At 46.4% G+C, this 27910-nt stretch overlaps 2 protein-coding genes and 1 long non-coding RNA gene across 4 annotated transcripts; 1 reads left to right on the top strand and 2 right to left on the bottom strand.

Moving 5' to 3' along the window:
- The first annotated feature begins 79 nt into the window (after positions 1 to 79).
- On the top strand, positions 80 to 27910 carry pi4kab (phosphatidylinositol 4-kinase, catalytic, alpha b). Of its 2 annotated transcripts, XM_030357935.1 has the most exons (55): positions 80 to 228; positions 689 to 805; positions 1291 to 1384; positions 1783 to 1871; positions 2025 to 2097; positions 2178 to 2440; positions 2834 to 2900; positions 3256 to 3404; positions 3572 to 3637; positions 3738 to 3834; positions 4024 to 4215; positions 4339 to 4439; positions 4764 to 4893; positions 5604 to 5727; positions 6125 to 6220; positions 6520 to 6703; positions 6852 to 6952; positions 7093 to 7261; positions 7348 to 7398; positions 11268 to 11376; positions 12019 to 12155; positions 12320 to 12453; positions 12666 to 12748; positions 12835 to 12905; positions 13093 to 13217; positions 13313 to 13394; positions 13721 to 13804; positions 14111 to 14200; positions 14329 to 14448; positions 15037 to 15051; positions 15196 to 15288; positions 15726 to 15882; positions 15998 to 16125; positions 16920 to 17078; positions 17176 to 17327; positions 17442 to 17549; positions 17684 to 17811; positions 18119 to 18280; positions 18731 to 18810; positions 19031 to 19230; positions 19774 to 19864; positions 20826 to 20993; positions 21292 to 21345; positions 21444 to 21564; positions 22551 to 22680; positions 23649 to 23792; positions 23923 to 23993; positions 24121 to 24227; positions 24433 to 24537; positions 24850 to 24975; positions 25201 to 25321; positions 25410 to 25569; positions 26019 to 26108; positions 26258 to 26341; positions 26652 to 27910. In XM_030357935.1, the coding sequence occupies exons 1-55, from the start codon at positions 130 to 132 to the stop codon at positions 26701 to 26703; spliced, it is 6303 nt and encodes a 2100-aa protein (XP_030213795.1). In that variant the 5' UTR covers positions 80 to 129; the 3' UTR covers positions 26704 to 27910. The 2 variants fall into 2 exon arrangements, with proteins under 2 accessions (XP_030213795.1, XP_030213796.1); XM_030357936.1 differs by lacking the exon at positions 15037 to 15051.
- Positions 5214 to 6669, bottom strand: LOC115545110 (uncharacterized). Its single transcript, XR_003977059.1, has 3 exons — positions 6530 to 6669; positions 6117 to 6196; positions 5214 to 5993 (listed from the first exon to the last, which is right to left on the bottom strand). It is a non-coding gene; the product is annotated as an uncharacterized LOC115545110 (long non-coding RNA).
- Positions 7311 to 11213, bottom strand: serpind1 (serpin peptidase inhibitor, clade D (heparin cofactor), member 1). The gene is made up of 8 exons (XM_030357932.1): positions 11164 to 11213; positions 10908 to 10994; positions 10372 to 10641; positions 9593 to 10236; positions 9132 to 9280; positions 8696 to 8820; positions 8439 to 8583; positions 7311 to 8274 (listed from the first exon to the last, which is right to left on the bottom strand). Exons 1-8 carry the CDS (start codon positions 11196 to 11198, stop codon positions 8083 to 8085), a joined length of 1647 nt encoding a protein of 548 aa, XP_030213792.1. The 5' UTR covers positions 11199 to 11213; the 3' UTR covers positions 7311 to 8082.

The raw sequence follows: 27910 nt of genomic DNA, 5'->3' as shown, positions 1-27910 counted from the left end.
GTACCGGGGGGCTTTCCGTACTGCGGGATACTAGCCCCGCCACGGCCACCGAGAGCTCCAGCAACAGCACTCCCCTTATTATCGCTCCTCTCCCGGTAAATTTGCCTCGATGCTGGGGTAAACCTTACAATGTCTGCTTTGGGAGGTGGAACGAGGGGTTTTTATTTCAACACGGTGCTATCACTGGCCCGCTCATTAGCTGTACACCGTCCCGCGCCTCTCGAAAAGGTAAGAAGAATGAAGAAATCAGTCGAGAAAGGACAGATTGCAGTAATATACAGCAACAGTGTTGTTTAGACTCAACGCACTTCTCTTCCGCACAGGCGGTAGCGTTTCTGACGTGACAAAAAGAAGTTCAGGCTACGTTTGACAGTTGTGTATCGTATGTACTATGACATAGATGTTTTACGTTGCGGTGTCATTTTTATTCCTGTGAGAAAACGAAGACACAGTGTGTGTGTAATATCGTTGGTACTCAAGGTTTAAATAGTGCCCCAATCTCACTAGTAGCGTTGCGCACTGCAGTCAAACAGGTTAGACTACCGGCGACTACATGTTGCATGGAAGAAATATAATAGAATCTTGGCCTTAAAGGAACAATTACGCAATTAAGCATTATCCTACGGGTATTCATGTACACATTGTATTTTAAATATGAACATAATCTTTCTGTGATGTCTTCCTCTAGGTCCAAAAGTTACAATGCATGTGTCCAGTAGAGGTACGAGGGGTGTTCACCTTGGATGTGAGACGCAGAGATGCTGTCATTGCGCTGGCTGTGTTCCTCGTGGAATCGGAATTACAGGTAGGGGATGGACTGTTTTGTGTAACCTAGCGGTATGTGTGTAAAACATTTAGAATTTCCTGTCTACTGGGATTAATTAATTATATTTTATTTTAGAGAACATGTTTTCGGTAAATTTAGTACTAGTAAGTAACAGTTAAAAAGTACTTGTATGATGTACATAACATGCAATGTAAAGTCACAAGCTGCACTTCCAGAAGAAAGAGAGAGAGAGAGACCCGTACACGTAGGCTACACAGTAATCTTATGCTCTTGATCAGATTAGGCTGATGATTAAAATGGCTAAGCATAACACCTTACTGATGGTATGTGAGGATTACGTGATCCCTTTTAGTAGCTTTACAACACATTTGAATTAGATGTACAATTCATAAAAGTAATGCTAGTAGTAGTATCCGAATGAGGCTCATTAATGGATGAGTGAAAAATATTATCGACTTGTGCAAACAAGGGCAGTGTTTTGATTTTTTTTTTTCTTCTGGCAGCACAAAGACATACTTGTTTCCTACTTGCTGGGCCTGCTGAAGGGTCTACCGCGGGTCCAATGGATCGAGGAGAGCTTGGGGAAAAAAGGAAGGGGTAAGGGGAATGTTTAATGGTTAAGTCTTTTGTTTTCATGTGTTTGGCTGTATAAATTATATGTTTTCATTTTAATGTCCCCTTAAGAATCTGACACCTCCCTGGGAGTTAATGTTATTGTTACTGCAATCCTTAATTTGTGTAACCGTTGCCTCAGGCAGGTGCTTGATATCTACTTTAAATGTGTTTAATACTGACACTTTATCAAAAGGATATTGATACCTTTTAACCTGCGTCTCCCAGCTTCATTGATTCTAATATTTCTGCACTTCAGTTGGCTAAATCATAGATGCATATATAATGAGCTTGGTATTAATGGCTCGTTCATCACTTAATTACACATTTTCCAAGTTTATCCAGTCAGCTCTCTATTGATGTCTTCCTTTCTTCTCTTTTAGAGTCTCTTCCTGTTGCGGAAAACTTCAGTTTCTGCCTTGTAACCCTGTTGTCCGATGTGGCCCAGAATGACCCGGACTCCAGACCGCAGGTGGGTGAGCTTTGGGCATCGCTGTAGAAGGCCTCTTCTTTTCAATATAGCACACAACACAATGCATCTGGATGCTCTATTTTCGAGCAACTAATTGTAGCTTATTACTGCAGCTAATTGCAGTGATTAAGCTCCATGCATTTCCTACACCAGATTCTGGATGCTGTCATGCAAGTCATGCAGAGTCTCCAGGCGATGTGTCAGACCCCAGAAAACCACGATAAAGGTACACACGCACGCACGCATCCGCACACGCCCGCCCAACACAGAATCAGTACTAAAACGACCTGCTCTTTCTCCCTACAGTTTACCTGTGCAGGTACACTGTCCCGTGCCTCATCGGTGTGATGCGTGCGTTCGGTCGCTACAGCAGCACCAACGAGGCGCTGCTGTCCAAGCTGTTCCCCAGAGACGCCCCGCAGCCCCGGCAGGTGACGGAGGAGACGGAGGGCGTGCGGCGGCGCTCCTTCAACGACTTCCGCTCCATCCTGCCCTCGTCACTGCTGACCGTGTGCCCGACGGACACGCTGCGCAGACGCACAGGCACCCACCTGGATGTCTCCACGCAGGTGTGTGGGTGTGGGGCAGAGACAAACAGGGGGATCGGTGCATTTCGCCTCCAAAATACGAAATGCATTTGAGTCATTGAATTTTGATCTGTAATCCAACATTGATAAAAAATAAGGTATTTCCAAACATTTTAAAAAGTTGCCCGGGAAAATATACGGGAAGAAAAGACAAACATGCATTCAAAACTTTGCTTTCCTACCTTGCTCTGGTGTGTGTGTGGATGTGTGTGTGTGTTTGCATTGGTGGTTGAGGTTTCTCCACCACAAATGCAAAGAGTATGAAGGCAATGAGAAGGTATCGCTTTTCCTTTAGTGTGTTCAGAGGCGACCATAGGATGAAGAGAAAATATGAAATGATAATGATGACGACTGCTTCTCTGTCATCCATTATAGGTCAGTCCAGACGCTGGAGGTCATTCGCCCTGCTCCCCCACAACACCTGGCCCCCACCTCTTTGAAGGTACAGCCTCCACTGTAACTTGCAGATTATGTGATCATGTGTTTTTCTCTCAACACTGTGCCAGCTTCAGCTCCCACTACTTTGATTACACAATACAGAAGTAGGGCCGTGGTAACACTTCCTCACTCCCCGCAGGTTCTGTATTAAATCCGCCCCCAAAAGGGCTATTTCAATGATTTGATATGTTCACACATTATGAGTAATCTTTTTGGAATGCAATTCATTAGATTTGTTTTGTGTTTTGCTCTCTCGCATTGTGCAGGTGAGATAGACACCATTTATTTCCTCATGTACTGAGAAATCTTCACATGCCTATGTTCTGTATAGCCACACCTGATGTTATCCTTCCTTTCAGGTGCCTATTTCCCCGACTGTAGCCCAGTAGACCCGGACCAGTACTTCACCACAGTCGGCTCCAGTTTCTCCATGTCTCCTCTGCTGTTGGGTGGAGGTGGGGAGGAGCTGGAGGTGCCAGTGCAGTTGCTCAAACAGCTTCTTAGCATGGTAAATTATCCTCCCATTTAAAAATGTTAAGTCATGAGTATCATAATGCTAACTGCCATGGAAGGTTGAAATATGGGGGGTAATGTCAATGGGGAAATGCCCCAACAAATGAACTACTTTCTTTCTTTAACTTTAAATTACTACATTTGGGTTTCTTTCCTACGCAGGTGAAGGATTTCGTTTCGGAGTCCTTCCTAAAGTCAATGGATGCTACGATGCTGGAGGTGACCGAGGTGTGTAGGGTACTGCTAACTGTGTCGCAGAGTCATGAACAATTTCTCCCAGCGTGTCCTTTTACTTAACTGATATTTATGTGCTCTATTTATTCCGCAGAGTAATCCAGGCACCAACCTCTATTACAAAACCTTCAGCGACCCGCTCTATGTCTGCGTGTTTAAAATGCTCAGAGACACCCTTTACCACTTGAAAGGTAACACAGCAGACCGATGTACTTTGTGGTCTGTTAATTCGCTGCATATGGTACACTATAAATATAAACTGTTATAAATAGATACATCAGCGAAAGTATACATGCCCACCACCCATGGAGTTGGGATTAGTTTTGTGGCAGTAGCGTTCCACTTGAACACTAAATGTACTCTGTCCGGTCGTGACTCAGCCCTGCAGGTGGCCTTCGTGCGCGAGGTGCACGACTTTGTCCTGGAGGAGTTCAGCAGCAGCCAGTCTGAGCTGCAGCGCGTCCTGCACGACACGGGGAGCACACACGGGGAGGCCAGCTCGCTAAAGCTCCGTTGCCAGGCCAACGCCGCATGCGTGGACCTCATGGTGTGGGCGGTCAAAGACGAGCAGGGTAATTGATCTGGGCCGGGCCACGGTGCAGGCGTCGCGTCACATTTAGACTAGGGGGGGGGATTTGGGGGTTTGGTATACATGCTGACGGGCGGATCTTTATTCCCGCCGGCGATCTACACAGGGGCGGAGAACCTGTGCACCAAACTCTCCGAGAAGCTCCAGTCCAAAACCTCCAGCAAGATCATCATCGCTCACATGCCTCTCCTCATCTGTTGCCTCCAGGTGACGCTCCCTGTCCAGACCGTGGAACGGATCCTCACTCTAGTTTCCACTTCATATTTTCAATCAGTATTTTTCCCTTTTTCTTCTATTTTTCTGTCAATGTGGTAACCCTTCTCCAAAAATGTGTTGTTTATTTTTTTGTTTGATTCTATGTTTATTTGATTGCATATAAACACAATCTTTTAAACAATCTCTACAAATCTTTTACATCACAGCTCAATAAATGCATGGGATAGTTTGGCTAGTTTGCATAATACTAGTTTGCATAACACTTTTCTTTCGTGTACCACTCCGGTCACCCTCTCTCTCTCTGCCGTCTCCCAGGGTCTGGGGCATCTGTGTGAGAGGTTTCCAGTGGTGGCCCACTCAGCCTCCACCTCCCTCAGGGACTTCCTGGTGGTCCCCTCCCCTGTTCTGGTTAAGCTCTTCAAGTACCATAGCCAAAGCAACGCAGGTGCAACTATACAAATAATACAACATCCACAATTGGCTTAAAGGAAGTGTGTGTGTGTGTGTGTGTGTGTGTGTGTGTGTGTGTGTGTGTGTGTGTGTGTGTGTGTGTGTGTGTGTGTGTGTGTGTGTGTGTGTGTGTGTGTGTGTGTGTGTGTGTGAATATATAGATGTAGATATTTATATATTTGTAGATGTTGATTTGAATACAAGTTGTAATTACCAAGAAAAATTCTCATGGTAATCAATGGCATAGTTACTCCATAGCAAGCTTGCTGAACAACTGCACAGCTTTGAAGAATTGCATGTACACATTCGTCAACGGTTTGTGGTTTGTCAATCTGGCCAATTGCACGGAGGGAGGCATGTATAGGGTCATTAAATGATGCTGATGTAATTCACAGTCAAGTGCTGTTGCTGTCAGAAGCAACATGTTTCTAATATTGATCGAGAGTTGGGGGTTCAACGACGGGGCAACAGCATGCACAGCAGCACGACTGAAATGCAATTCATGTTATTGATTTTCTATTGTGGTTTCCCAGCAGGCACTAGTTGCTTTCCCATAGAGCTGAAGCCTATTATATAACTATTTATATAAGCACTGCGTAGAAAATGAGTACCGTGCCTCTGTAGAAGGCCGACATCCAATCTAATTGAAATCCACTGCTGTTCTTCTGGATGTGGCTAACGGTGTTGTTTGTTTTGGTGGTACAGGAGAAATTAGGATCAACGTGACCAATGAGCATTCACAGTCAACCTTCACCATGCTATCGAACAGAAAGGACCAGTCCTCGATGTACGAACAGCTGCGGGACATCTGCATTGACAACATTTGCAGGTCTGTTGCAAAGCACTGGCTCTCCATTCAGTTAGTCAGTGGCAGGACGGTGGGAGCTAGACCCAGCCGGAGGGGATGTCTGTTTGAACATTGGCTGCTCAAATTGGTGATTGATTGATTTTGAAGCAAGGCAAATAAGTGGTGTTTGTTCTAAGCATTCGCACACTGCTCCTGAATGCCCTGTCCAGAAAAAAATATTGGCAGCACATTTTACCCATTTTCTTTCTCATAAGGGGTGCTTTGAATCGTGAAGCACATTAGTTGACCTGTAAATAAAAAAAAAAAACATGACCCTGTAAGAATTTGTACGTGGGTTAAGGTGAGGCATTATATGTATTCTACAGTGTGACTACAGTGGTGACAATATGTGAATTTCCTACTTTGTTTACCTGTGCAGGTGTTTGAAAGCGGGTCTCACCATGGATGCTGTCATCGTGGAAGCTTTTCTAGCTAGCCTATCCAACCGGCTCTACATCTCGCAAGAGAATGACAAGTAAACACTTTTTGATTTGTAAATGATTGGAATAATTCCTATCCATCTCTTCACTATGTCTTCACTACTCATTCACTCACTCACTCACTCACTCACTCACTCACTCACTCACTCACTCACTCACTCACTCACTCACTCACTCACTCAATCACGCAATACAAAGATTTGTTAACCTCGCATTTTCAACTTTTCATTGATTCTATTTTTATTTGATACAATTGCTTTAATACACATGGTCCTTTTATGGGCACAGGTACATTGCATTGATCTGAGGCCTAGTATTTTCTGCTATGTCCCAGGGATGCTCACCTGATCCCGGAACACACCATCCGGGCCCTGGGACACATCTCGGTGGCTCTGAGAGACACTCCGAAGGTCATGGAGCCCATCCTGCAGATCCTGCAGCAGAAGTTCTGCCAGCCCCCCTCCCAGCTGGACGTTCTCATAATAGACCAGCTGGGCTGCATGGTCATCACAGGAAACGTGAGTGTAACACACACAAACACACACACACACACACACACACACACACACACACACACACACACACACACGTACACACGCCTATATTTAGTGCTATTCCTGTGGCGTGACGCACATTGTCCTCTCTGCCGTGTCTTCTTCTCCGTAGCAATACATCTACCAGGAAGTGTGGAACCTGTTCCAGCAGATCAGTGTGAAAGCCAGCTCTGTGGTCTACTCAGCCAAAGACTACCGAGACCAGGGCTATAGGTCTGCATACAATATCCCATTTCCAAAAATGACTTTTAGTGCTGGCATGTGGATGCTCCTTCCCTATGCATCGTTGTGTATACTATTAATCAAGTAAGGTCATGGCTTTGTATTTCAACCCGGTCTTCTTTCTTCCCAAGGCACTGTTCCCTCGCGGTGATAAATGCTCTTGCCAATATCGCAGCCAACCTACAGGGGGAGCCACTAGTGGACGAGCTAATGGTGAACCTGCTGGAATTGTTTGTTCAGTTGGGCCTGGAAGGAAAGAGGGCCAGTGAGAGAGCGTCGGACAAGGGACCAGCTCTTAAGGTGCATCAATGGGAACATGCGGAGAGAAATATGGATGGCAAAAACACAATTGAATTTAAACGTTTGCTTTCTTTATTGCTTCTCAGGCATCAGGCAGTGCTGGTAACCTGGGGGTCTTGATTCCAGTCATAGCTGTGGTAAGTATGGATGTTGGACCCCTCTTCCGAAACAACCCTGATTTATCTCGCACTATAGAGGTTATAGAAGCGAATACACCTGGAAGGGTATTGGTTAGTATTTAACTTTTCAGACAAATATTTACCCGGTGGGTTGTTCCTACCCATCGATTTGGTCGGGTTGCATCGTGTTGACATTTTCCATTTAAAACATAACATTTTATGAAAGATGACAAAGAGAACATGTTTAAACTAACTTATCGTGTGCAGTTGTATTTCCAATGCAATCATTTATTTATTTGTAAGAGATAACTAGATCAATCTTCTTAAAGAAAAAAGGGTAGATTAACAAATGTAACCTGACCTTTTTCGCCTATTGGTTAGTTTGGTATTTAGTTATTCATGATTTAGTTATGCTGTGCTTACTGTGCATACTTAGAAATTATTATAACGGCACCATTGCACATGCCCAGACGCAGGAAATCATCAATCAGGTTTTGTATTCACTTTGACCTAGTAAGTAAAGGATTGGCAAAGGACATTCTGGATATAATACCATAACAATCGGTCTGGTGTAGATATTGCCTCAGATTCATTGAATATTTTTCAACTCATTAGGAACCCTGTGGTGGTCTCTACAGACACAGGGGTTTTGAGGGGGGCACTGGAGGAAGGGTAGAGCAACTAAGTGGGTCAGGGTGGGCCTTAGCTCTGTGAAGGGTCCACCACGCGGCCCACGAACACAAGGCAGTCTGTGCGGTGCTCATAGATGAGGAACAGGAAGGGGTGGTCCACCACGAATCGGTTCTGGGTGGACAGGGGCATGAAGCCCACTTGGGTCAGAGCTGCGGCCTCCGTGCCCTCCTCATTCACTGTGATGGTTCCCTGGTGCTGTAGCTGAGAGGGGGACACAATGACGATGACAGTGCGCATATCTTAGAATGCCTGAAGATTATACAAAGAAAAGCACAAAGTACTGAGGTTGTGCAGCACCTAACTTTTTTCTTTACTTCTGACTGTTGGGATTGGTCTTAGAAGTTGTAAACCGAGGCGGGACTTACCCAGTTGATGGAAACCTCTTGGTCAGTCATTCCAGAGAAGTCTCCATTCTCCTGGAACAAGTCGGTCACACCCATCTCCTTGAGATTGGAGATCAGATCGTAGTTCTGCTCGAGTTTAAACTTTGGAAGCACCACCTCACGGGTCCTAGTGGGAGAACAGAAAAGTGAATCTTTGCTTGCAGACCTCATAACATCACCATCCAGTGTGTTTTGAAGGTAGTTATTGGATGTTTTTGCACTAGACGTCCGCCACTGACCTATTGGTCATGTTTTTGAGCCACTTGTTGATTATAGTAGGGGAGATTTCCTTTTCCAAGTCCCTCATACCAGATATCTTGTTGGGAAGGGCAATGAGCATGCTTATGTTTCCTGTGTATGGGAGCTGAAATCAATATGGTTCACTGTTAATAATTACAATTTGTATCATTGGCAGGCAACTTTTTTTTTTTGTAAATAAAAATAGACCCAATATAGTAATTTCAATAGAGTATTTACTTTAAAATACTCTATGGGCCTTATTCACCTATCAGCCATCTTGTTTCAAAACACTAGCTTAGTGGTGAAATTTGGAATACTGAATTCAGTTTCCTAACCCTCTTAGCATTAAGGACAAAGATGGCCGCTAGGTAAGTCCCCATTACAAGGTTATACTTTGCCACCTTTCAACTCATTAACAACAGCTGAATGCCTAACCTGCAGGATGTCACACTCCAGTTCATGGTCAGCAGCTGCCTGGTAGTTAGCCTTATTACTCATCATGGGCACCCGTACGGTGGTCTTTTCATTAATCCGGAAGTTCCGATAGTGAGTCGCCTCTTTGGGGAACTTCTGCTCCCAGGTACCTGTTTTGTTTAAACAAATATGATCACATATTACGAAACTTCGCACTTTTACAGCCTTTGCAATGACAACTTTGAGTCTCAGACTGAAATGGTACAATGTGTCCCTGACCTTATCAGTGCTGTCTCTGGGACCTATCAAGTTCACTATTGTGATCCATACAAATGTATAGAGATAGAATAACTGCAACCCTGCACATAATCCTTGCTGACCCTTTTGCGTATCCTCAATATGTGCATCCACTAGCTTGGGACCTGCCGCCCTTTAACGTCCCACCGTGCTTATACAGTTGCTGTGGACTCTTTGTGGCCTACCTTTGAAGTACAGGTAGTTCAGCAACATCAACACCATGTTGGGGTCCACAGCCTTGAGGGGTTCCTTGATCAGTCCTTTGGTGATCTTAGAGATCCGCTGATTGGCCTTGGTCAGGAAGGCGGGGTCCCGGAAGTCCACTGACTGGGGCTCTGCGTAGTAAAAGGCCTTGGTTTCGGCCCGGAACACGTCCTTCACTACGACGTCCTTCTTCACGTAGACGTCGTTCACAGAGCGCAAAGTGTACCCAAAGTTCCTCCGGAAAAGCCTATGGGTCAGCTTCCTGAAGAGCTTGTGCACCGTGGCGTTTTCATAGTGATGGCTCGCGTTGACGAATTCGGCGAACCCAAGAGCGTTGTAGAGCTGCTCGTGCGTCGAAGACCCCGCTCCTAGCGAAACCATCGCCATGGCAATGGAGATGCCGGCGGGCGCCAGCAGGATGTTGTCGGTTTGGTTGACGTGGTTACGGAGGCTCCGGTAGAGATTGAAGCCAAAGTGGGCGTTGACCATGTTGATGCGCTGGAGGCGTGAGCGTCCGTGGAACAGCCTCAGCAGCCTTGCGCGGCGCGTCTTGGGGTCGGAGGGCTCTGCGAAGATGTCGATGTCTGGAGCGGGTGTGGCGATCTCATCGATCTCATCCCCCTCACTGTAAAGATATCACACACTCATCAGAAAGCTTGGATCACATGCAGGGCTAAAACAGCATCCGCCTTGAGATATCGATGGAGCCTGCTGTGTTTTTTTTTGTTATTCTTAAGAATTTGTTGATCGATATTCTTGCCTGTAATCATCGCTACCCTCGCCGAGGATTTTATCAAAGTCGATGTAGTCGTCGTCGTCGAAACCGTCGTACGGGAGGTCGCTAGTGACCGTATTCTCTTTGTGGAAGTCAGGTGGGATGGCGCCCATGTCTGTAAGCCCGGTCCGATCAAATCCCCTCGGGTCGGGGTCAGAGGTGGGCTGACTGAAGTGCGAGCCGATCTCTTTTATGCCACCCTGAGCTGGGCTAGCCAGCAGCCAGGCAGCCGAGATTATCGTGAAGAGCCACATGCTGAACATAAACCGGGGCACGAAATGAAAGCAGAGCAGTATAGAGCAAAGTATCTGGGCGATACATACATAATATTTAATCTAAAGAGTTTTAATGTTTGAAAAAACGATATGCATATAAAACAAAGTACATCCTCCCTCAATGCTTTAGACTAAAATCCATGTATAGACACACAAGACTGAATTAACATCCATTAAGTAAACATATCATTTGATCTATCGTTACATGGGTAATTTCTCTTTTACTTTGTATGAAGAAGGGCTTACCTGTGGTTTGTCTGGTGGTGGAAATACTGTGTGGATTCTGTATGTTTGTGGTTGATCACCGCAACTGAACTTTGATGTGGAATGCTCCTGAACAAACAAGACCAGTTCAAACAACAGACAAAAAGTGCTGTGACAGACTAAAAAATCCTTAACTCTTCATGAAGCACATAATCACACAAGCTCATTCTCTGGATTCTTATCAGAAGGGATATTGGTGAAAGAAAAAAAAAAAGTACTACGATTTAATTGATGGCACCTTAGCAAAATGGATAGATATAGGTAGGTTTTCATTTTTGTTATATTTTCTGATTGATTGTCTTTCTGTTAATGTTTTCCACCCTTTGCATCTCCAATCCTCAGTTGACCAGAAGACTTCCGCCAATCAAAGAAGCCAAGCCCCGCCTCCAGAAGCTGTTCCGTGATTTCTGGCTGTACTCAGTGGTCATGGGCTTTGCTGTGGAGGGCTCAGGTGAAGCCAACACCCAACTGAACAATGTCCTTTCTGGCTTTTTCATTGTGCCATGTTGGCAGCATTGCATTCAACTGCGCCCCTAATTTGATGTTTTTATATTTATTTAAGAATTGTTTATACTTTGAAATGTTTAATTACCCTATTGAACTCTGAAGTGTTTAAGTACTCTTCTTACACACCTTGTAGGGCATCTGCCAAAAATCGGACTCTAAGATCATTTTGCTATTGTTGGTTGTCAATTGAGAAAAATCATCGGATTTCGATTTGATAAATAACGACTTACTATATTATTGAATTACAAAAGCATTTTAAATGGTCTAGTACAACCTAGTGGTCAGTGGGTGGAACTTAAAATAAAAAAGCCACAACGAAATAAATATCCTTGAATGAAATACAGACTTTATTTTAAAAAGTACAATACAATGCCATAAAAATGAATGGAAGGTCCTACACTGCCACCGGAAATTATATGTGTACATAATGTATACATGTATACATAGATGATGCCATCATTGTATGCACATTGCTTGCACATGAATTGTTTTGTAGGACAGAATCCTTCTTGTGACGCTCCCTGCGGAGCAGGTTTACACAGAGTACGGATGTGGCACCTCTCACAACCTGTGTTCTCTCCCCCAGGCCTTTGGCCAGAGGAGTGGTACGAAGGGGTGTGTGAGATCGCCACCAAGTCTCCGCTTCTCACCTTCCCCAGCGGCGAACCACTCCGCTCAGAACTGCAGTACAACTCTGCTCTGAAAAACGACACTGTCACACAGGTACTGACTCATAAAGAACATGTGTGATGCTACTCAAGAGGTGGCCTGTGTTTTCTCAAGTATTCGTCCGGTCATTTGAATAGAAGGGAAATGTCGTGCCATGTTGGCACAAAACACACCTGCACACTGCTAACCTTTTCTAATCTGATCTAACCTGTGTTAAGGCGGAGCTGAGTGAGCTTCGCTCCACCATCATCAATCTACTTGACCCGTCTCCGGAAGGCTCCACCCTCATCAACAAGCTGGACTTTGCCATGTCGACCTACCTGCTATCGGTCTACCGACTTGAGTACATGAGGTCAGCTCACATACAAAACAGTTTCTTAGTGCTTTATCCAACCGTTTCACTGGGCCTTTTTCCCCTAGCTGCCATCTTGGTTCTAAACACCAGCCAGGTGCCAGGGAACTGAAGGCGGAGTCAGTCCCCCCCCCCCCCCCCCCCTTTTCATTGTCCAAGCACGTATATTATATATATTATCTTATTTTTGTCCCACTTTGGCCGAACTTCAGGATGCTGCGTTCCAACGACGCTGACCGCTTTCAGGTCATGTTTAGGTACTACGAAGACAAAGCCATTCAGAAGGACAAATCTGGTAAGGACTTTGGAAACCTGTGTACAAACATGAACGGCATAGTTATGTCATATTTGTTTTTGTGTTTAACAAAATGCTTTCTTCAGGCATGATGCAGTGTGTCATCTGCGTCGGCGACAAGGTGTTTGATGTCTTCCTCCAGATGATGGCTGAGAAGGTATGTGCAATGGAAGGGAGTCTACCTTTGGGAGTTCACCAGTGGGAATAATGCCGTTGAAATGTCAGTTCCATCACACCCTGTTTAGTTTTGTCATGTTTGTATTCGTGAATAGAAATAGTTCAATAATTGTAAGTGGTTGTTAGTTTGTTTCATTACAAAAAAAATCGTTGTAATGTATTTTTAGCCCAAGACCAAAGAACATGAGGAGGAGCTGGAGCGACATGCCCAATTCCTATTGGTCAACTTCAACCACACTCACAAGAGAATCCGCAGAGTGGCCGACAAATACCTTTCCGGCTTGGCTGAGATGTATGTGTTACCTGAAAAACCATCCCTTATGTTCCCTCGTGTTGCTTTTGTTGTGGATCCTGTCCTGACTGACCTGTCACTGTTTCCACTGTCAGGTTCCCACACCTGCTGTGGAGCGGGCGTGTCCTGAAGACCATGCTGGACATTCTGCAGACTCTGTCGTTGTCTCTGAGTGCTGTAAGTGTTCCAGTGATGCGGCGGCGGACAAACCTAAGCGTAAAGTGACTGAATTATCGAGTGACCATTTGAAAGAGGGAATCGTTGCTACTGTAACCACTTCTAATAACATTCTAACCAGCACATCTTCCAGTCCGATTCAGTTTCATCAAACCGGTCAATCAATGAGCAAGCCTTGCCCCTAACCTTTTGTGGTTCATCCAACTTGTATAATAAAAATAATGATAATTTGTCTTAGAGATAGAGAAAAATAGAGCTTGAATTGACAAAGATGTAATTTGTCGCTGGTTTTTCATTTATTATAATATATTTGTTTAATTGTGTAGGACATTCACAAGGACCAGCCGTACTATGACATCCCTGACACTCCACACAGGATCACGGTCCCCGACACGTATGAGGCCAGAGAGGTGGGTCTTCCTGCAATTATACTTGTCACCACTAGAGGACAGTAGGCCATCGCTAGTTTCATTTTGTTTACATCTGTAACTCGCTGTGCCATATTGGGTTAATGCAGAGATTTTTTTCTTTAATATCGTTTGTTGAGCATTGAATTTTATCACATATTTCAAATTTTTTGGGTAAGATTTGCTGAGGAACTTTCATATTTGGGGTTAGGGAGAGCGATGGAAATTAACCAAATGAATGTTGCCATTTTCTAGGTCTAGGTTCTGTGCTACTTGTGAACACACATGCATGTTATTCTGTCTCCTCAGAGCATTGTGAAGGACTTTGCTGCGCGCTGTGGTGAGATCTTAAAGGAAGCCATGAAATGGGCTCCTTCAGTCACCAAGTCCCATCTCCAGGTCACTCTTCAGTATTTTAATATACTTTAATATACTATTTAATATACTTAATATACTCTTGTGTTGTATAGTTATCTGAAGCTATATATTTAGTTTAGTTTTTTGATATTTTTTTTTTGTGTGTGCAGGAGTACTTGAACAAGCACCACAACTGGGTGTCAGGGCTGTCCCAGCACACAGGCCTGGCCATGGCCACTGAGAGCATCCTACACTTTGCTGGCTACAACCGACAGAGCACCACTCTTGGAGTGAGTTTAACACACACACCCTCAAACACACATTATGAACTGATCCGACTGACTGATTTTCTAGCATCTTAAGAGGTGAGTAGGGCTAGGTATTAATACAACAATTTTTTTACACTTTTATATTCATCATTAATGTTATAACACATAATGAGTGTGCCATAGTGCTTCTATGTTTTGGAACACAAATTGTTGTCAAATCTTAATTTCGTTCACATTGTTTACGTGCTTAAATGTGTGTCATAGTCACGTTTGTTTTTGTAATGCATATATTTGCGCAGCATTGTAAATGCGTGCATGGATTCTAGATCCACCGTGTATCCATGTGCGTTGCAAACCCGTCCCGCCGTCACCTTGTCTGTTCTTTGTGTCATTCATCCTGCTTTGTCCGTCTTTTCATTTGCTGCATCTGTTGTATTTTGTCTTTATTAAAACTGCAACGAAACCACCTCCTGGTTGCTTGGCTGCGGTTTGCTGATGCGCTGGTTGCCTCGTAACTTACCTGCAATGGCCTGGTGGTTTGCTTTGGCTGGTTGCCCATTTGGCTAACTGGTTGTGCTGGTGGTGCTGGCGGCCCGTGGCAAACTTTAGGCTGCTTTCCCTCAGGTTGGTCCCTCCCACATTCAAACGAACTGCAACAACAGCCACCACAACAACAACAACAAGACAGCGCTCAGGCACAATAAGCTAATGTCAGTCTAGCGGGTCTCGTGGTACACCCTGCTATGTGTTGACTATGTTCCTCTGTAGAGCACTCAGCTGACCGAGAGGCCGGCGTGCGTGAAGAAGGACTACTCCAACTTTATGGCCTCCCTCAACCTACGCAACCGCTACACAGGAGAGGTGATTGGTGTTTCTAAGAGTAGAGATGATGTGCAGCTGCGTTCGGACTGCATTTAAAATGGTTAATGGCGTGCAGTATCATGTAGGTGGTGTTTTTGATTGGATCCTCGAAAAACAAATGGGATTGTGCAAAAGTAACAAAAGCTGCCCGTTACAGGCAACATATTGTATTTTTGCTGGTTAGCGTTTTATTTAACCCAGACCAGTCAACAAGTTCTCAGAGGCCATAAAAGTTACTTCCGATTATTGGCAAACTTTGTTCAGCTGAATCACATGAAACCAAATGTTATTTTCAAGGTCTCTCGTCGATGTATGAGCAGATATCTAAATTGACAGCAGTAGTTGGGGAAAATGAAAAAAAAGAATAATACCAAAATAAACAAGTCAAAATGATAAGATTGCTTCTTCTTTGACTTCATGCGTGTGTGGATCCGTAGGTGGCTGGTATGATTCAGTTCTCGGAGGCCACGCACAGCCAGGCTGACCTGAGCAAGCTGATGGTCCATCAGATGAGCCTCGCCCTGGCCAACCAGAACCCTGAAGAGTTCACACAGGCCATGTTCAAGATGGCCGCCCTGCTGATCACCACCAAAGGCGCGTTGCGTTCCAGTTGATCCCAGGGCATTCCCTTAATTTAATATAAATAGCAAGGTGGAGTTATTAGTCAGTTATTATATTTCTATCCATCTGTTGTCTTGCTTGTGTTCAGACTGCGATCCCCAGCTACTGCACCATCTGTGCTGGTCTCCCCTGAAGATGTTTACTGAGCACGGCATGGAGACTGCTATTGCATGCTGGGAGTGGCTTCTGGCGGCCCGCAACGGAGTGGAGGTGCCGGTAAGTGTGTCTACTACAGCCCAAGTTGTGTTGTGTTGTTGTTTATTCATGTTCTGTTGTGCTGCAGCAGCACCACAACCTGTACAATAACTTGTTTTCGATATGGTGCAGCAGCGGTAAAGGTCAATGTATAGAGTAAATACCATGCAGTAGTAGTTCTGATAATGTATTTCAAACAAAGATGTAGGGTGCTGCCTCATTCGTAACTCTCCACATCTCTGCTCTTCTACACAGTTCTACACTCTTCTACAGTTCATGTAAAGACTTACTCTTAATGGGTAGTATTGGTCCTCCTCGCTACTCATATTCAGCGCTCTTAATGTGAAGTTTTATCCTCCCCTTGACTCTCGTACCGTACTCTTAATGTGAAGTATAAGTTCTTTCTTATACTCTCATTCAGTACTCTTCATGTGAAGTATTAGTCCTCCCTTATACTCTAATTTAGTACCCTTAATTTGAAGTATTAGTCCTCCCCTCTACTCTCATACAGTGCTCTTAATGTGAGGTAATAGTCCTCCCCTCTACTCTCATACAGTGCTCTTAATGTGAGGTAATAGTCCTCCATTATACTCTCATTGTGAACTCATAATGTGAAGTATTAGTACTCCCCTCTTCTCTGATACATCCCCTTAATGTATAGTATTAGATCTCCAAATACTCTCATACATACCCTTATTGTATGGTATTAGTCCTCCCCATACTCATCCATACCCTTAATGTATAGTATTAGTCCCCCCCATACTCCCATACATGCCCTTATTGTGTCGTACTCTCCCCTGTTCCTCTCCCATTAGTTCATGCGTGAGATGGCGGGTGCTTGGCAGATGACGGCAGAGCTCAAGATGGGCCTCTTCTCCGAGGCCAAGGTGGAGGCCGACCCTCTGGCCGCCTCCGAAGAGAGCCAGCCTGCCCCCTGCCCCCCCGACGTCACCCCTCACTTCCTGTGGACAGAGGTCTGAATTTCTACCAAAATAAAAGCCCCTATTACTTTACCATACCATATTCATTTGTAAATGTCCCCCTATTTACTCTCCCTCTCTTCCTGTGCAGTTCCTGGTGCAGAGGTTTGAGATCGCCAAGTACAGCAGTGCGGACCAGGTGGAGATCTTCACCTCCATCCTAAAACGGTCTCTGTCACTCAGCGTGGGCGGGGCCAAGAGTAGCCTCAACAGACACGTGGCCGCCATTGGTTCGAGATACAGGTAACCGTGTTTCACTATTGACAGTGGTGAACATGAGACGCTCAATGTCAACACCGGGAGTGATAAAGAGCGATCCTCATGTATATCGGATCAACCCTGTATCCCTCCATGCAGGCTGCTGACGCTTGGCCTGACCGTTCTGCACGCCGACGTCCTGACCAACGCCACCGTCAGGAACGTCCTGCGGGAGAAGATCTACTCGACGGCCTTCGACTACTTCTGGTATGACTCGCGTCGCGTAACACAACCGCCACACAAACGGGATTCCTGTTCCCCCGTTGTCGACCGCCCATCCCCTCTATGTTGTTAGCCGTTGACGTCGCTGACCTCCATACTCACTCTCTTTGGCCGTTCAGCGTGACTCCCAAGTTCCCCACCCAGACGGAGAAGAGGCTCCGGGAGGACATCAGCATCATGATCAAGTTCTACGCCAACCTGCTGTCGGACAAGAAGTACCTGGCAGCCAGCCAGTTGGTGCCCCCAGGTACAGCCCAGCGGACCACTCAGATGGAATGAGCCATGGTGGATGTAAAAAGGGGGGACCTCCACCACTGATCACAAAGCTTTTTCCCCTTGAAGTTGCAGTTGTATCCCCTAAGGTCCAAAGGCTTTTGTGTGATAATCAGTATAGTAAGAAAAACAAAAAAACGTCAAATGTCTTCCTCTTATCACACCACTTCAAAGACCACGGCTGCAGAGATCCCTGCAATGATTTCCGTGAGGTGGGGCATAGATGGACGGACGGATGGAACGTCGGGTTTTAACGGGGGCCCTTTTCCTTCTTTGCCCAGACCCACAGGACATGTCTGTGAACAGCCTGTCTGTGATGACGGTGACGGACAGCCGCAACAGCCTGGACGCGGCCGTGGGCCAGCGGCAGCAGGCAGTGGCCCAGGGGTGGATCAACACCTACCCCCTGTCCTCCGGGATGTCCACCATATCCAAGAAGTCGGGTACGAGACTCGCTCGGTTCTGTAGTGTTCACCCTAGTGGCCATTTTGGTTCTAAACTGGTGCTGGTTTGGGGAAGGAACTGAGTGTGGATTACCACTTTCAGTTCCCTCCCCCCCACCCAGCTCACGTGTAGAACCGAGATGGAACCAAGAGAGCGGTGAGTTTAATTATAATTCACTGCTGGTGGAACCGTGGAATAAGCCGCACTGCTGCAGATATTAACCTCATTCAGAAATATATGATATATTTTTCTCAAGAATAATTTTTTTCTATAATTCATTTTATTCCGGTCCACTTTTGTCCCCCACTGTGGGGAAAATCTCAGACGAAATGAACAGTCCTCTGAAAGTTCCTCTGAAAAGATTCCAGAAAGAAAAATAGACAATATGACCATTAAATTGTGTTGATTTGTAGTGGCGGTGTTCAATGTTATTCCTGGTCTGTTTTTAGGAATGTCAAAGAAGAGCAACAAAGGATCTCAGCTTCACAAGTACTATATGAAACGCAGGATTCTTCTGCTGGCCCTACTGGTAGATACACACACACACACACACACACACACACACACACACACACACACACACACACACACACACACACACACACACACACACACACACACACACACACACACACACACACACACACACACACACACACTTCATTTATAGTTGGTTGGACTGCATGCACGTTAAAGGACCACCCGTTCAGTCGAAGGTGACGGTGTCCTTCTCCCCCCCCCCCCCCCAGGCCAGTGAGATCGAGCGGCTGACCACGTGGTACAACCCGCTGTCCACCCCGGAGCTGCTCATCGCCACGGAGCAGTCGGTGGAGACCAGCATCGCCAACTGGAGGTCCAAGTACATCAGCCTCACGGAGAAGCAGTGGAAGGACAACGTCAACCTGGCCTGGAGCATCGCGCCCTACCTGGCCCTGCAGCTGCCCGCCAGGTAGGGGGAGGCGGGAAGGGTCCTGTCGTCGGGCAGAGCGCTTGTCTGCAGTCAGAGACGATAACTTCCTCTATTTTGGCTGGGCATATACAATGGGAGCCTGGAGGAAGTTGATGACTCACCGACTGACTGTCTCTTTTAGTCTCTTAGTCACTGACTGAGGGACTGAATGACATGACTGACTGGACTGACTGACTGACTGAATGACTGACTGAGGGACTGACTGACTGACTGACTGAGGGACTGACTGACTGGCTGACAGACTGACAGAGGGAATGAATGACATGACTGACTGAATGGACTGACTGACTGACAGAGGGACTGACTGACTGACAGGGACTGACTGACAGTGGGACTGAATGACTGAGAGAGGGACTAACTGACTGACAGAGGGACTGACTGACTGACTGACTTAACGTCCCCATTGTTTTGCAGTAATCTTGCAGCATTTAATTTCTTATTGGGCAAATATCCCAGAATTGAGAGATCCAGGCCCCAGCATGCACCTGGGTGACCTCGTCTTGTTGTGACTGACCCCTCCAGGTTTAAGAACACAGAGGCTATCGTGTCGGAGGTCACCCGCCTGGTGCGCATGGACCCGTCCGCGGTGTGTGACGTTCCTGAGGCTGTCAAGGTGCGCTGCTACCATTCTGCTGACCTTTGACCTTTTGAACGTTAAATACGTGCGGTCATATACCTGCCGTTTCTCTAATTAGACGGTTTCAGACAGTTGTTCCCCAAGAATATAATTATAAAAAGGAAGAGAAAAGGCCTTCTCATGGTTTGGGTAAATAGGTGCTCAAGGTGTGGGCTTCAAGCCAACAACTGAAACTAAAACCTGTGTATTGTGTATTGTTCCCTGGGTACCAGATGTCTCAAAGCACTTTTTATAAATCTATGCCTTGATTTTAATTTGCATAAGGTAGGAATGAACTGAAGCTTTAACATTAGGACTACAGCTAAAATGGTATCCTATCAGTACTTATTCACCCTGTATTCATTTCTGTAAATCCTCTTGAAGTTATTTAAGTTTCTAGTAAGTCTTTACCCCTGTGTGCATCCCATTCTCCCGAGGTCGTTCTGTGTTTGTTGTTGAAGTCAACCACCTCCCTCTGTAGCATTCTGCCGTCTCTGCTCTTTAGTGTTGCCTGGCTAGACCCTTAATGATGCTCTCCTCTCCTCCCGTTCTTGGGGGGGGGGGGGGGGGGGGGGGGCTGGAACAGATCGGCCCCCCGAGGATGTTATGATCTGCATGTTTATCCTCCTTGACATCTCGCGGCGTGTTTGTTTCAGGCCTTTTAGCGGCTAATGAACACCCAGGCTTCCCTCTGGGGGCCTAGTTAGCGATTGCAGAGTCGTGACCTCTGGCTGATGTACCGGGGTCACTGTCATACGCGTCGAATGGAGACACGGGGGGCCGTCGTGAGCCCGATGCTAGGGTTTTATGTGGACATGTTAATGAATCCAGCCCCCCACCCTGTACCCGGCAGCCAGGGTCACCAGATTGGGCGGGAAATGAGGCCCAATCTGGCAACGCTGCCGGTAGCCCCTTCTCTCTCATCACTCTCTGATTCCTCCGTGTGTGTGTCTGGTAGTTCCTGGTCACCTGGCACACCATCGACGCCGACTCCCCGGACCTGAGCCACATCCTGTGCTGGGCGCCGGCCGACCCCCCCACCGGCCTTTCCTACTTCTCCTCCATGTACCCCCCCCACCCGCTCACGGCCCAGTACGGGGTCAAAGTGCTGCGCTCCTTCCCGCCGGTAACCACTTACCACGCTGACTGTATTAGGGGGCGGGGGGGCGGGGGGGGGGGGGAAACATTTGTATAGGTTTGCAAGGTCTGGTAAGGATATATACATGTCTTTATATATGTCTTTTTTGTCTTAAAAAAATATTCGTACTTCGTGGCCGCGAGCTAACTAGCACTTATTGACAAAGGGAATGACCCAAAAAAGGTTCCATCCCCAGTGTGAGCACACAAACACAAGCCATGGTGTACATTGCCTCTAAGCCCGGTGTTATTCCCCCTCTCATGTACCGTTTCCCCCTCCCACTTAGGATGCCATTTTGTTCTACATCCCTCAAATCGTCCAGGCCCTCCGTTATGACAAGGTAAGCTCTTTGGTTTCGTTCTGCACACTCTACCCCAGACACCATGTCTCCCCCTGCCCCCCCCCACTGAGTCCTCCTTCTGGGTGCTGTGTCCCCAGATGGGCTACGTGAGGGAGTACATCCTGTGGGCCGCCCAGACCTCCCAGCTGCTGGCCCACCAATTCATCTGGAACATGAAGACCAACATCTACCTGGACGAGGAGGCGCACCACAAAGATCGTGAGGAATCTCTCTCTCTCTGTCTTTGTCTCTCTGTCTCGCTGTGTGTGTGTGTGTGTGTGTGTGTGTGTGTGTGTGTGTGTGTGTGTGTGTGTGTGTGTGTGTCTGTCTCTTTCTAATTCTCAACCTGTTTTGTGTATGCTATGCGGTGGACGCTTTTATCCACAGCGTCTTGCAGCTCCGTGAGCGCACGCGTTCTTCGCATGGGTGACCCATGCGGGAATCAAACGCCTAACCCTAGCAGTGTTAATGCCTGGCTTTACCAGTTGAGCCAGACAAGACCCCCTTTCCTTTTCCCTCCCTTTCTCTTGATTCTATTTATCTTTCCCTCTCTCTGTCGCCCTCCCTCACACCATTCAAGCCGCTAAACTAGTTGAGCTACTGCTGAGGTGTGTGAACAATAAAGATAGCTTGTGTGGGACCCTCTGGTCATACAGTGCAGCCATAGTGATGCCAGCCAGGCTAGCATTGGCAGCAGTGGATGGCCACGGCCACTAATGACGACTGCTCTTGATGAATGGTTAAAGAGGAGAACACAGCACTGTATTCATACGATAAAGCCTATTTAATGTCAACACTGCTCCAGCCATCCACCTGACCATTTTCTGGGCTTTGGAGGTCACTATTCAGCTGTTAGAGAGGGGCACTTTACTGCCTCCAGAAACTGGGGTTTTGTGGGTTTTAAGAGAAACGTAACGTTTAATCCAAATGGCTTTGACCACAATTCCGATTGCTTATAAATATTAACAGGTGAGGTCATATTTTACCTCATCACCTGCCACTCATTTGAGCGAATCAGGAACCTTAATCAGAGTGCACCAAGTTTCACCGGGGATGATGCTGTCATTATTTGAATTTGCATCGGTTATCCTTTGTAACACATAATAGCCTGTAAAATATGTGTTTGACAACTAAATTAAAGTGTCCTTGTTGTTACTATCGCTGTCTTGATTAATTTTGTGTGTGTGTGTGTGTGTGTGTGTTAGCTGACATAGGGGAGCTGCTGGAGGAGATGGTGGAGGAGATCACAGGCTCTCTGTCAGGCCCTGCCAAGGACTTCTACCAGCGAGAGTTTGACTTCTTCAACGAGATCACAAACGTCTCGGCCCTCATCAAGTAGGCCCGCTGGCTCATCCAATAAATATTTTTTTGTCCTGCCTTTCCTTTCTAAAGTATAACTTAGACAGACGCACACGCACGCATGATTCCATTGATTGCAAATAATGAATAATTGTATCCTCCAGGTAGTCTACAAGGTGTTAATGAGTTGCTAACGAAGTCCCCCCCCCCCCCCTCCCCGCTGGGTCCTAATGTATTCTACCTCTCCCTGATTACGTTCCCTAGTGAATCATGCTCTGCAAATCCCTCTGCTGTTCATTTGGTCAAATTGTCTCTCTGATTATAATAATAATAATAATAATACATTTAATTTAGAGGCGCCTTTCAAGACACCCAAGGTCACCTTACAGAGCATATAGTCATCATTCAAAACTATGTAAAACAGACTAGGAATAAAAGGAAAACAGAGGTTAAACATGAAGAATAATAATAATTAATAACACTCAAAGACGCCTATCTATTGGCCTGGAAGACAACCCTAGGCTTCCCAGGAGCACCGGTCCAACTAGTGTGTTGATGTTGTGACCGTGTCACTGTGTGTTTAGCACCCACTCCTTGGTGGGCGCACCTTGTTCTGACATGTGCCTGCTCAGAGCTGTTTGTTCAGCGGCGACGTCAAAGTAAAAGTCCCCCGCGAGCCAACGACAGTGCTAATGAACGGCTAATCGCAAGCGTCCAGGGGAAGAGCAATCCCCGCGTCATCTCCCCTGTGACTCCTCTCCGCTTTATACTTTACCCTCCGGTGGCGCAACACTCCCAGAGTGTGTGTGTGTGTATGTGCGTGTGTGCGTGTGTTTGTGAGCTTGCGCTTGAGTGTGAATAACAGCGGGCGACTCATTAGAGGAGATACCCATGCATGCTAATCTAAGCCAACAGGTGAAGGCTCACATGGAAATGTTGATGTTGTTGTGGGAACTCTGTGTGATCCCTCACCCTCTGTCTCTGTAACCGCGTGTCCTCGGCAGACCCTACCCAAAGGGCGACGAGAGGAAGAGGGCCTGCCTGAAGGCCATGGCGGAGATCAAGGTCCAGCCGGGTTGTTATCTGCCCAGTAACCCAGAGGCCATTGTCCTAGACATAGACTACAAGTCCGGGACCCCACTGCAGAGGTACACCCGAGCTCCCCATTGGCTTATACCTCCCATCACAAAGGCAGCACCCGGACCGGCTGTCCTTTTATATTTGATCTGGTCATGCATTGAGTAAAAAGCCCTGACTCTGTGTGTTGTGTCTCTGCAGCGCGGCCAAAGCTCCCTACCTCGCCAAATTCAAAGTGCGGCGGTGTGGAGTGAGCGAGCTGGAAAAAGAAGGTGCATAATCTGAGTTGTAATGACGTAACGGAATCATGTCAGTTCGAATGATACAGCCATAGAGCCGGGGGTGTCCAGAGGTGAGGCGGACGTGGTAACCTGAGTGACCCTGCTGCGTCGTCCCCAGGTCTTCTGTGCAGCTCCGACTCTATGGACGAGGCCAAGAGCGAAGACGAGGCCAAGCGGATCGTCTGGCAGGCGGCCATCTTTAAAGTGGGAGATGACTGCAGACAGGTGTGTCTCTGGATGTCTTCCTGGTCTGTCTGTCTGTCTCCCTCTGTCTGTCCCTCTGTCTATATCTCTTGTCTGTCTGTCCGGCTCACTCGCTCTCTGTCTCTGTCGGTCTCTATGTCTATCTGGCCATCTGTCTGTGTCTCTTGTCTCTGACGCCGGTGCCTCCCCCCCCCTCCTCCCCCCTCCCCCCCTCCTCCTCCCTCAGGACATGCTGGCCCTCCAGATCATCGGACTGTTCAAGAACATCTTCCAGCTGGTGGGACTGGACCTCTACGTGTTCCCCTACAGAGTGGTGGCCACCGCCCCGGGGGTGGGTCGCCTGCACCCAGCCCGACCACACCACACCACTAGCAGTATTAGTTTGGACCAGTAGGGGGCCAAAGAGAAAAACGGTCCAAAATGAACACTGGTAGCTGTACAGTATTACAGCTACAAGCAAATGTAAAATGCTTTTAAAATGTTTTTCCCCGAATAATCAAAACTATTTTCCTTTCCTCATTCCTCTGTCAAGTACATTGTAATTTTTTTTATACAATTGACTGTTTCGAACCATCATGTCAACACACACACACTTGTTTGTTGTCTAGTTCATGTTCGACTGATGGGTTTTGATTGACTGCAGTGTGGCGTGATCGAGTGCATCCCCGACTGCAAGTCTCGGGACCAGCTGGGGCGGCAGACTGACTTTGGCATGTACGACTACTTCAGGAACCAGTACGGGGACGAGTCCACACTGGCCTTCCAGAAGGTACCACACCCCGTGTCCTAATGTTTGCTGTTTGCTCGGCCATTGATCCATCATTGGATCAAAGGTACAAGCATGTTCCTAACGGGTTTACAGTGCCTTTTACAACTCAAAGTCTGTGTGTGTGTGTGTGTGTGTGTGTGTGTGTGTGTGTGTGTGTGTGTGTGTGTGTGTGTGTGTGTGTGTGTGTGTGTGTGTGTGTGTGTGTGTGTGTGTGTGTGTGTGTAGGCGCGGTACAACTTCATCCGCAGCATGGCTGCCTACAGCCTGTTGGTCTTCCTGCTGCAGATCAAGGACCGACACAACGGCAACATTATGCTGGACAGCCAGGGACACATCATCCACATTGGTTTGTGTGTGCCGCTTTGGGCTTTGTTCATTGCCATTGTGTTGCTGTTGCTAATGTGAACTGGTGGATACGTCTGTTTATCCCCAAGACTTTGGCTTCATGTTTGAGAGCTCCCCGGGGGGTAACCTGGGCTGGGAGCCGGACATCAAGCTGACCGACGAGATGGTGATGATCATGGGGGGCAAGATGGAGGCCACGCCGTTCAAGTGGTTCATGGAGATGTGTGTGAGAGGATACCTCGCTGTCCGGTGAGTGTCTGTGTGAGAGGACAACTCACTGACTGTGTGTGTGTGTGTGTGTGGGTGTGTGTGTGTGTGTGTGAGGACACCTTCCGGACGCTAAGTGTGGGCGTGGGTGTGTGTGTGAGAGGGCACATCAAGAACTGAGACATCCTTCAGTTGCCATGGTAAACGGGTTTTGTTTTGGCAAACAATGCCAAACATCAGAGTGGAGGATTTTTTTTAATTATTTTTTAGCCCACTTCAAATGGCCAGCTAATGAGTGAAAACGTTTTGATGTAACTTGGTTTGAAAGTTGGCCATTGGACGGACAAAACATCACAGGGGATACTCTTGACTGAACTTTTCTAAATCGGTCCTATATTGCTTCTATTCCTAGAATTGCTACCGGTCTGGGAAGCCTCTAAATAGTTACCTAGTGGCTTTCAGATTGGGTGTTCCTCCTCTCCCCCCTACAGTCCCTACATGGACGCGGTGGTCTCCTTGGTTACGCTGATGCTGGACACCGGCCTTCCCTGCTTCAGAGGACAGACCATTAAGCTTCTCAAGTGAGTTGTGTGTCCCTCCCGACACTTTGAAAAAAGCAACCTGTGTGGACGCCTGTCAGCCGACTGGGCTTTGGCCTGGTGTTTCTCCTCTCTGGTGGTGAGGTGGATGGGGTTTCAGTGCTTTGTGTAATGATTTACCTGACCTCCAGGCAGCGCTTCAATCCGGCGGTGAGCGAGAAGGAGGCGGCCAGCTTCATCATCAAGGTCATCCAGAACTGCTTCCTCAGCAGCAGGTCAGAAATCAGACACACTAAAAGACAGTACAGAAACACTTCACTTGATCTTAACAGAGCCACCGTAATAGTTATCACTAATCATGGTTCCACCCTTAAGGGTGCCTGATGACCCTAGGCATAAAAATCACAACGGGCTAGTGCTTCAAAATGTGATGAAAAAATAATAATAATTTGAATTGTAAAATAACATGTTTCAGTGGCAATTCACTGAAATGAGGGCCAGTAATAATGCTGTTTGGGCCAGTATTCAACAGACCCACTTTCGTTGACTCCTGCTGTTCTGATTCATCGTCTTCCTCTTTTACAGGAGTAAAACGTATGACATGCTCCAGTACTACCAGAACCAGATCCCCTACTAGACTCCTGTGCCTAAATATGTGCATGGCTGCTGCTTGATGGTGTGTGTGAGAGTGTGTGTATGTGCGTGTGTGTGCGTGCGTGCGTGTGTTTGTGTGCATGTGCCCACCAGAGCGACAGCATGTGCCAGTTTAAGTTTCCGTGCCCATACTTGTCAACATCGACGGTGGTTCTTTGTTAAAGATATGGCCGCTGTGATCGCTTTGCTTTCTTTTCTCCACTGTATCAAATTCTTTATCTATTTTTTGGTGGTTATATTTATTTTTTGCTCAAAGTTGGTACAAACATATGTATATACATATATATGTTTATATACATATATATGTATATACATATGTATACATAGATACTAAATATATATATATATATTTAGAGAGAAATCGATCTATATTGTTGTATTGCCGTTAATGTTATTTTATTGCACTGGCATCTTGATTTGTGTGCACTTGGATTAAATAACAGTTTACCGCACGTTCAGTCATTTGACACTTTGATAATGTTGGTGCCAAATTATACATATTTGTAATGTAGGTGAAAATATGCGAAACGTCCGACTTTCTGGGGTAGTGGTTTTACTCTTTGTTTTGAGGAAGATTGGATACTTGAACTAGAATTGTTTCCGTTCGGACCAATGTGGCCTCTGCTCTGGTCTCGTACTACTGTGCTTCTCTTTTTTAATGGACCAATCAAAGTAATTATGTCTGGCATGGTACCTGTCCACTGGTGGTAATTAACAGGGACGACCTGACCGTATGAACCTGGGCTTCACTTGGCTTTGGCCAGGGAACCTGGTTGTGTCCGGACTCGCCAAAGGAAAAAGATGCACGTATATTTTCGGTTGAGCTATAAGTTAACGCATTGCCAATAGGATGGGGCCTGTAGGCCTACAGTGATCACACATTGAGATTTTTTTTTGGGTTAAAATTAAAGGAACCGATTTGCACTTGCTGTTACTCGTATATTATAACATGTTGCCAGTACAAAGAGATATCTAGTCTGAATTACTTCAAATCAAAAATGCACCAGCCCTAGTCCATACGGTTGTCTTAGACCTCTATATAATGTTAATGATTGTAATAAAATAAAGTAAATTCCTCTATTTGTATATTTATATATCCATGAAGCATTTTCTGTCACTTTTTCTATCGGTACACATTTTAACTGGAATGGTCATAGGATATGAAATATAATAAAGATCTTGGTAAATGA

Source organism: Gadus morhua, chromosome 6 (assembly GCF_902167405.1).
Source record: "Gadus morhua chromosome 6, gadMor3.0, whole genome shotgun sequence".
Classification (NCBI taxonomy): domain Eukaryota; kingdom Metazoa; phylum Chordata; class Actinopteri; order Gadiformes; family Gadidae; genus Gadus; species Gadus morhua.
The sequence above is the reverse complement of the archived record's forward strand: the minus strand, read 5'-3'. Positions and strand labels throughout refer to the sequence as shown.

Coding starts and splice junctions, on each gene's coding strand:
- pi4kab (XM_030357935.1), top strand. CDS start 130: ATGTCTGCTTTGGGAGGTGGAACGAGGGGTTTTTATTTCAACACGGTG. Junction 12,906..13,092: donor TCCAGATGATGGCTGAGAAG/GTATGTGCAATG, acceptor ATGTATTTTTAG/CCCAAGACCAAAGAACATGA. Junction 26,109..26,257: donor CAGACCATTAAGCTTCTCAA/GTGAGTTGTGTG, acceptor CCTGACCTCCAG/GCAGCGCTTCAATCCGGCGG.
- serpind1 (XM_030357932.1), bottom strand. CDS start 11,198: ATGAAAACCTACCTATATCTATCCATTTTGCTAAG. Junction 9,281..9,592: donor GAACTACCTGTACTTCAAAG/GTAGGCCACAAA, acceptor TAAACAAAACAG/GTACCTGGGAGCAGAAGTTC. Junction 8,821..9,131: donor TGGAGTGTGACATCCTGCAG/GTTAGGCATTCA, acceptor TATTGATTTCAG/CTCCCATACACAGGAAACAT.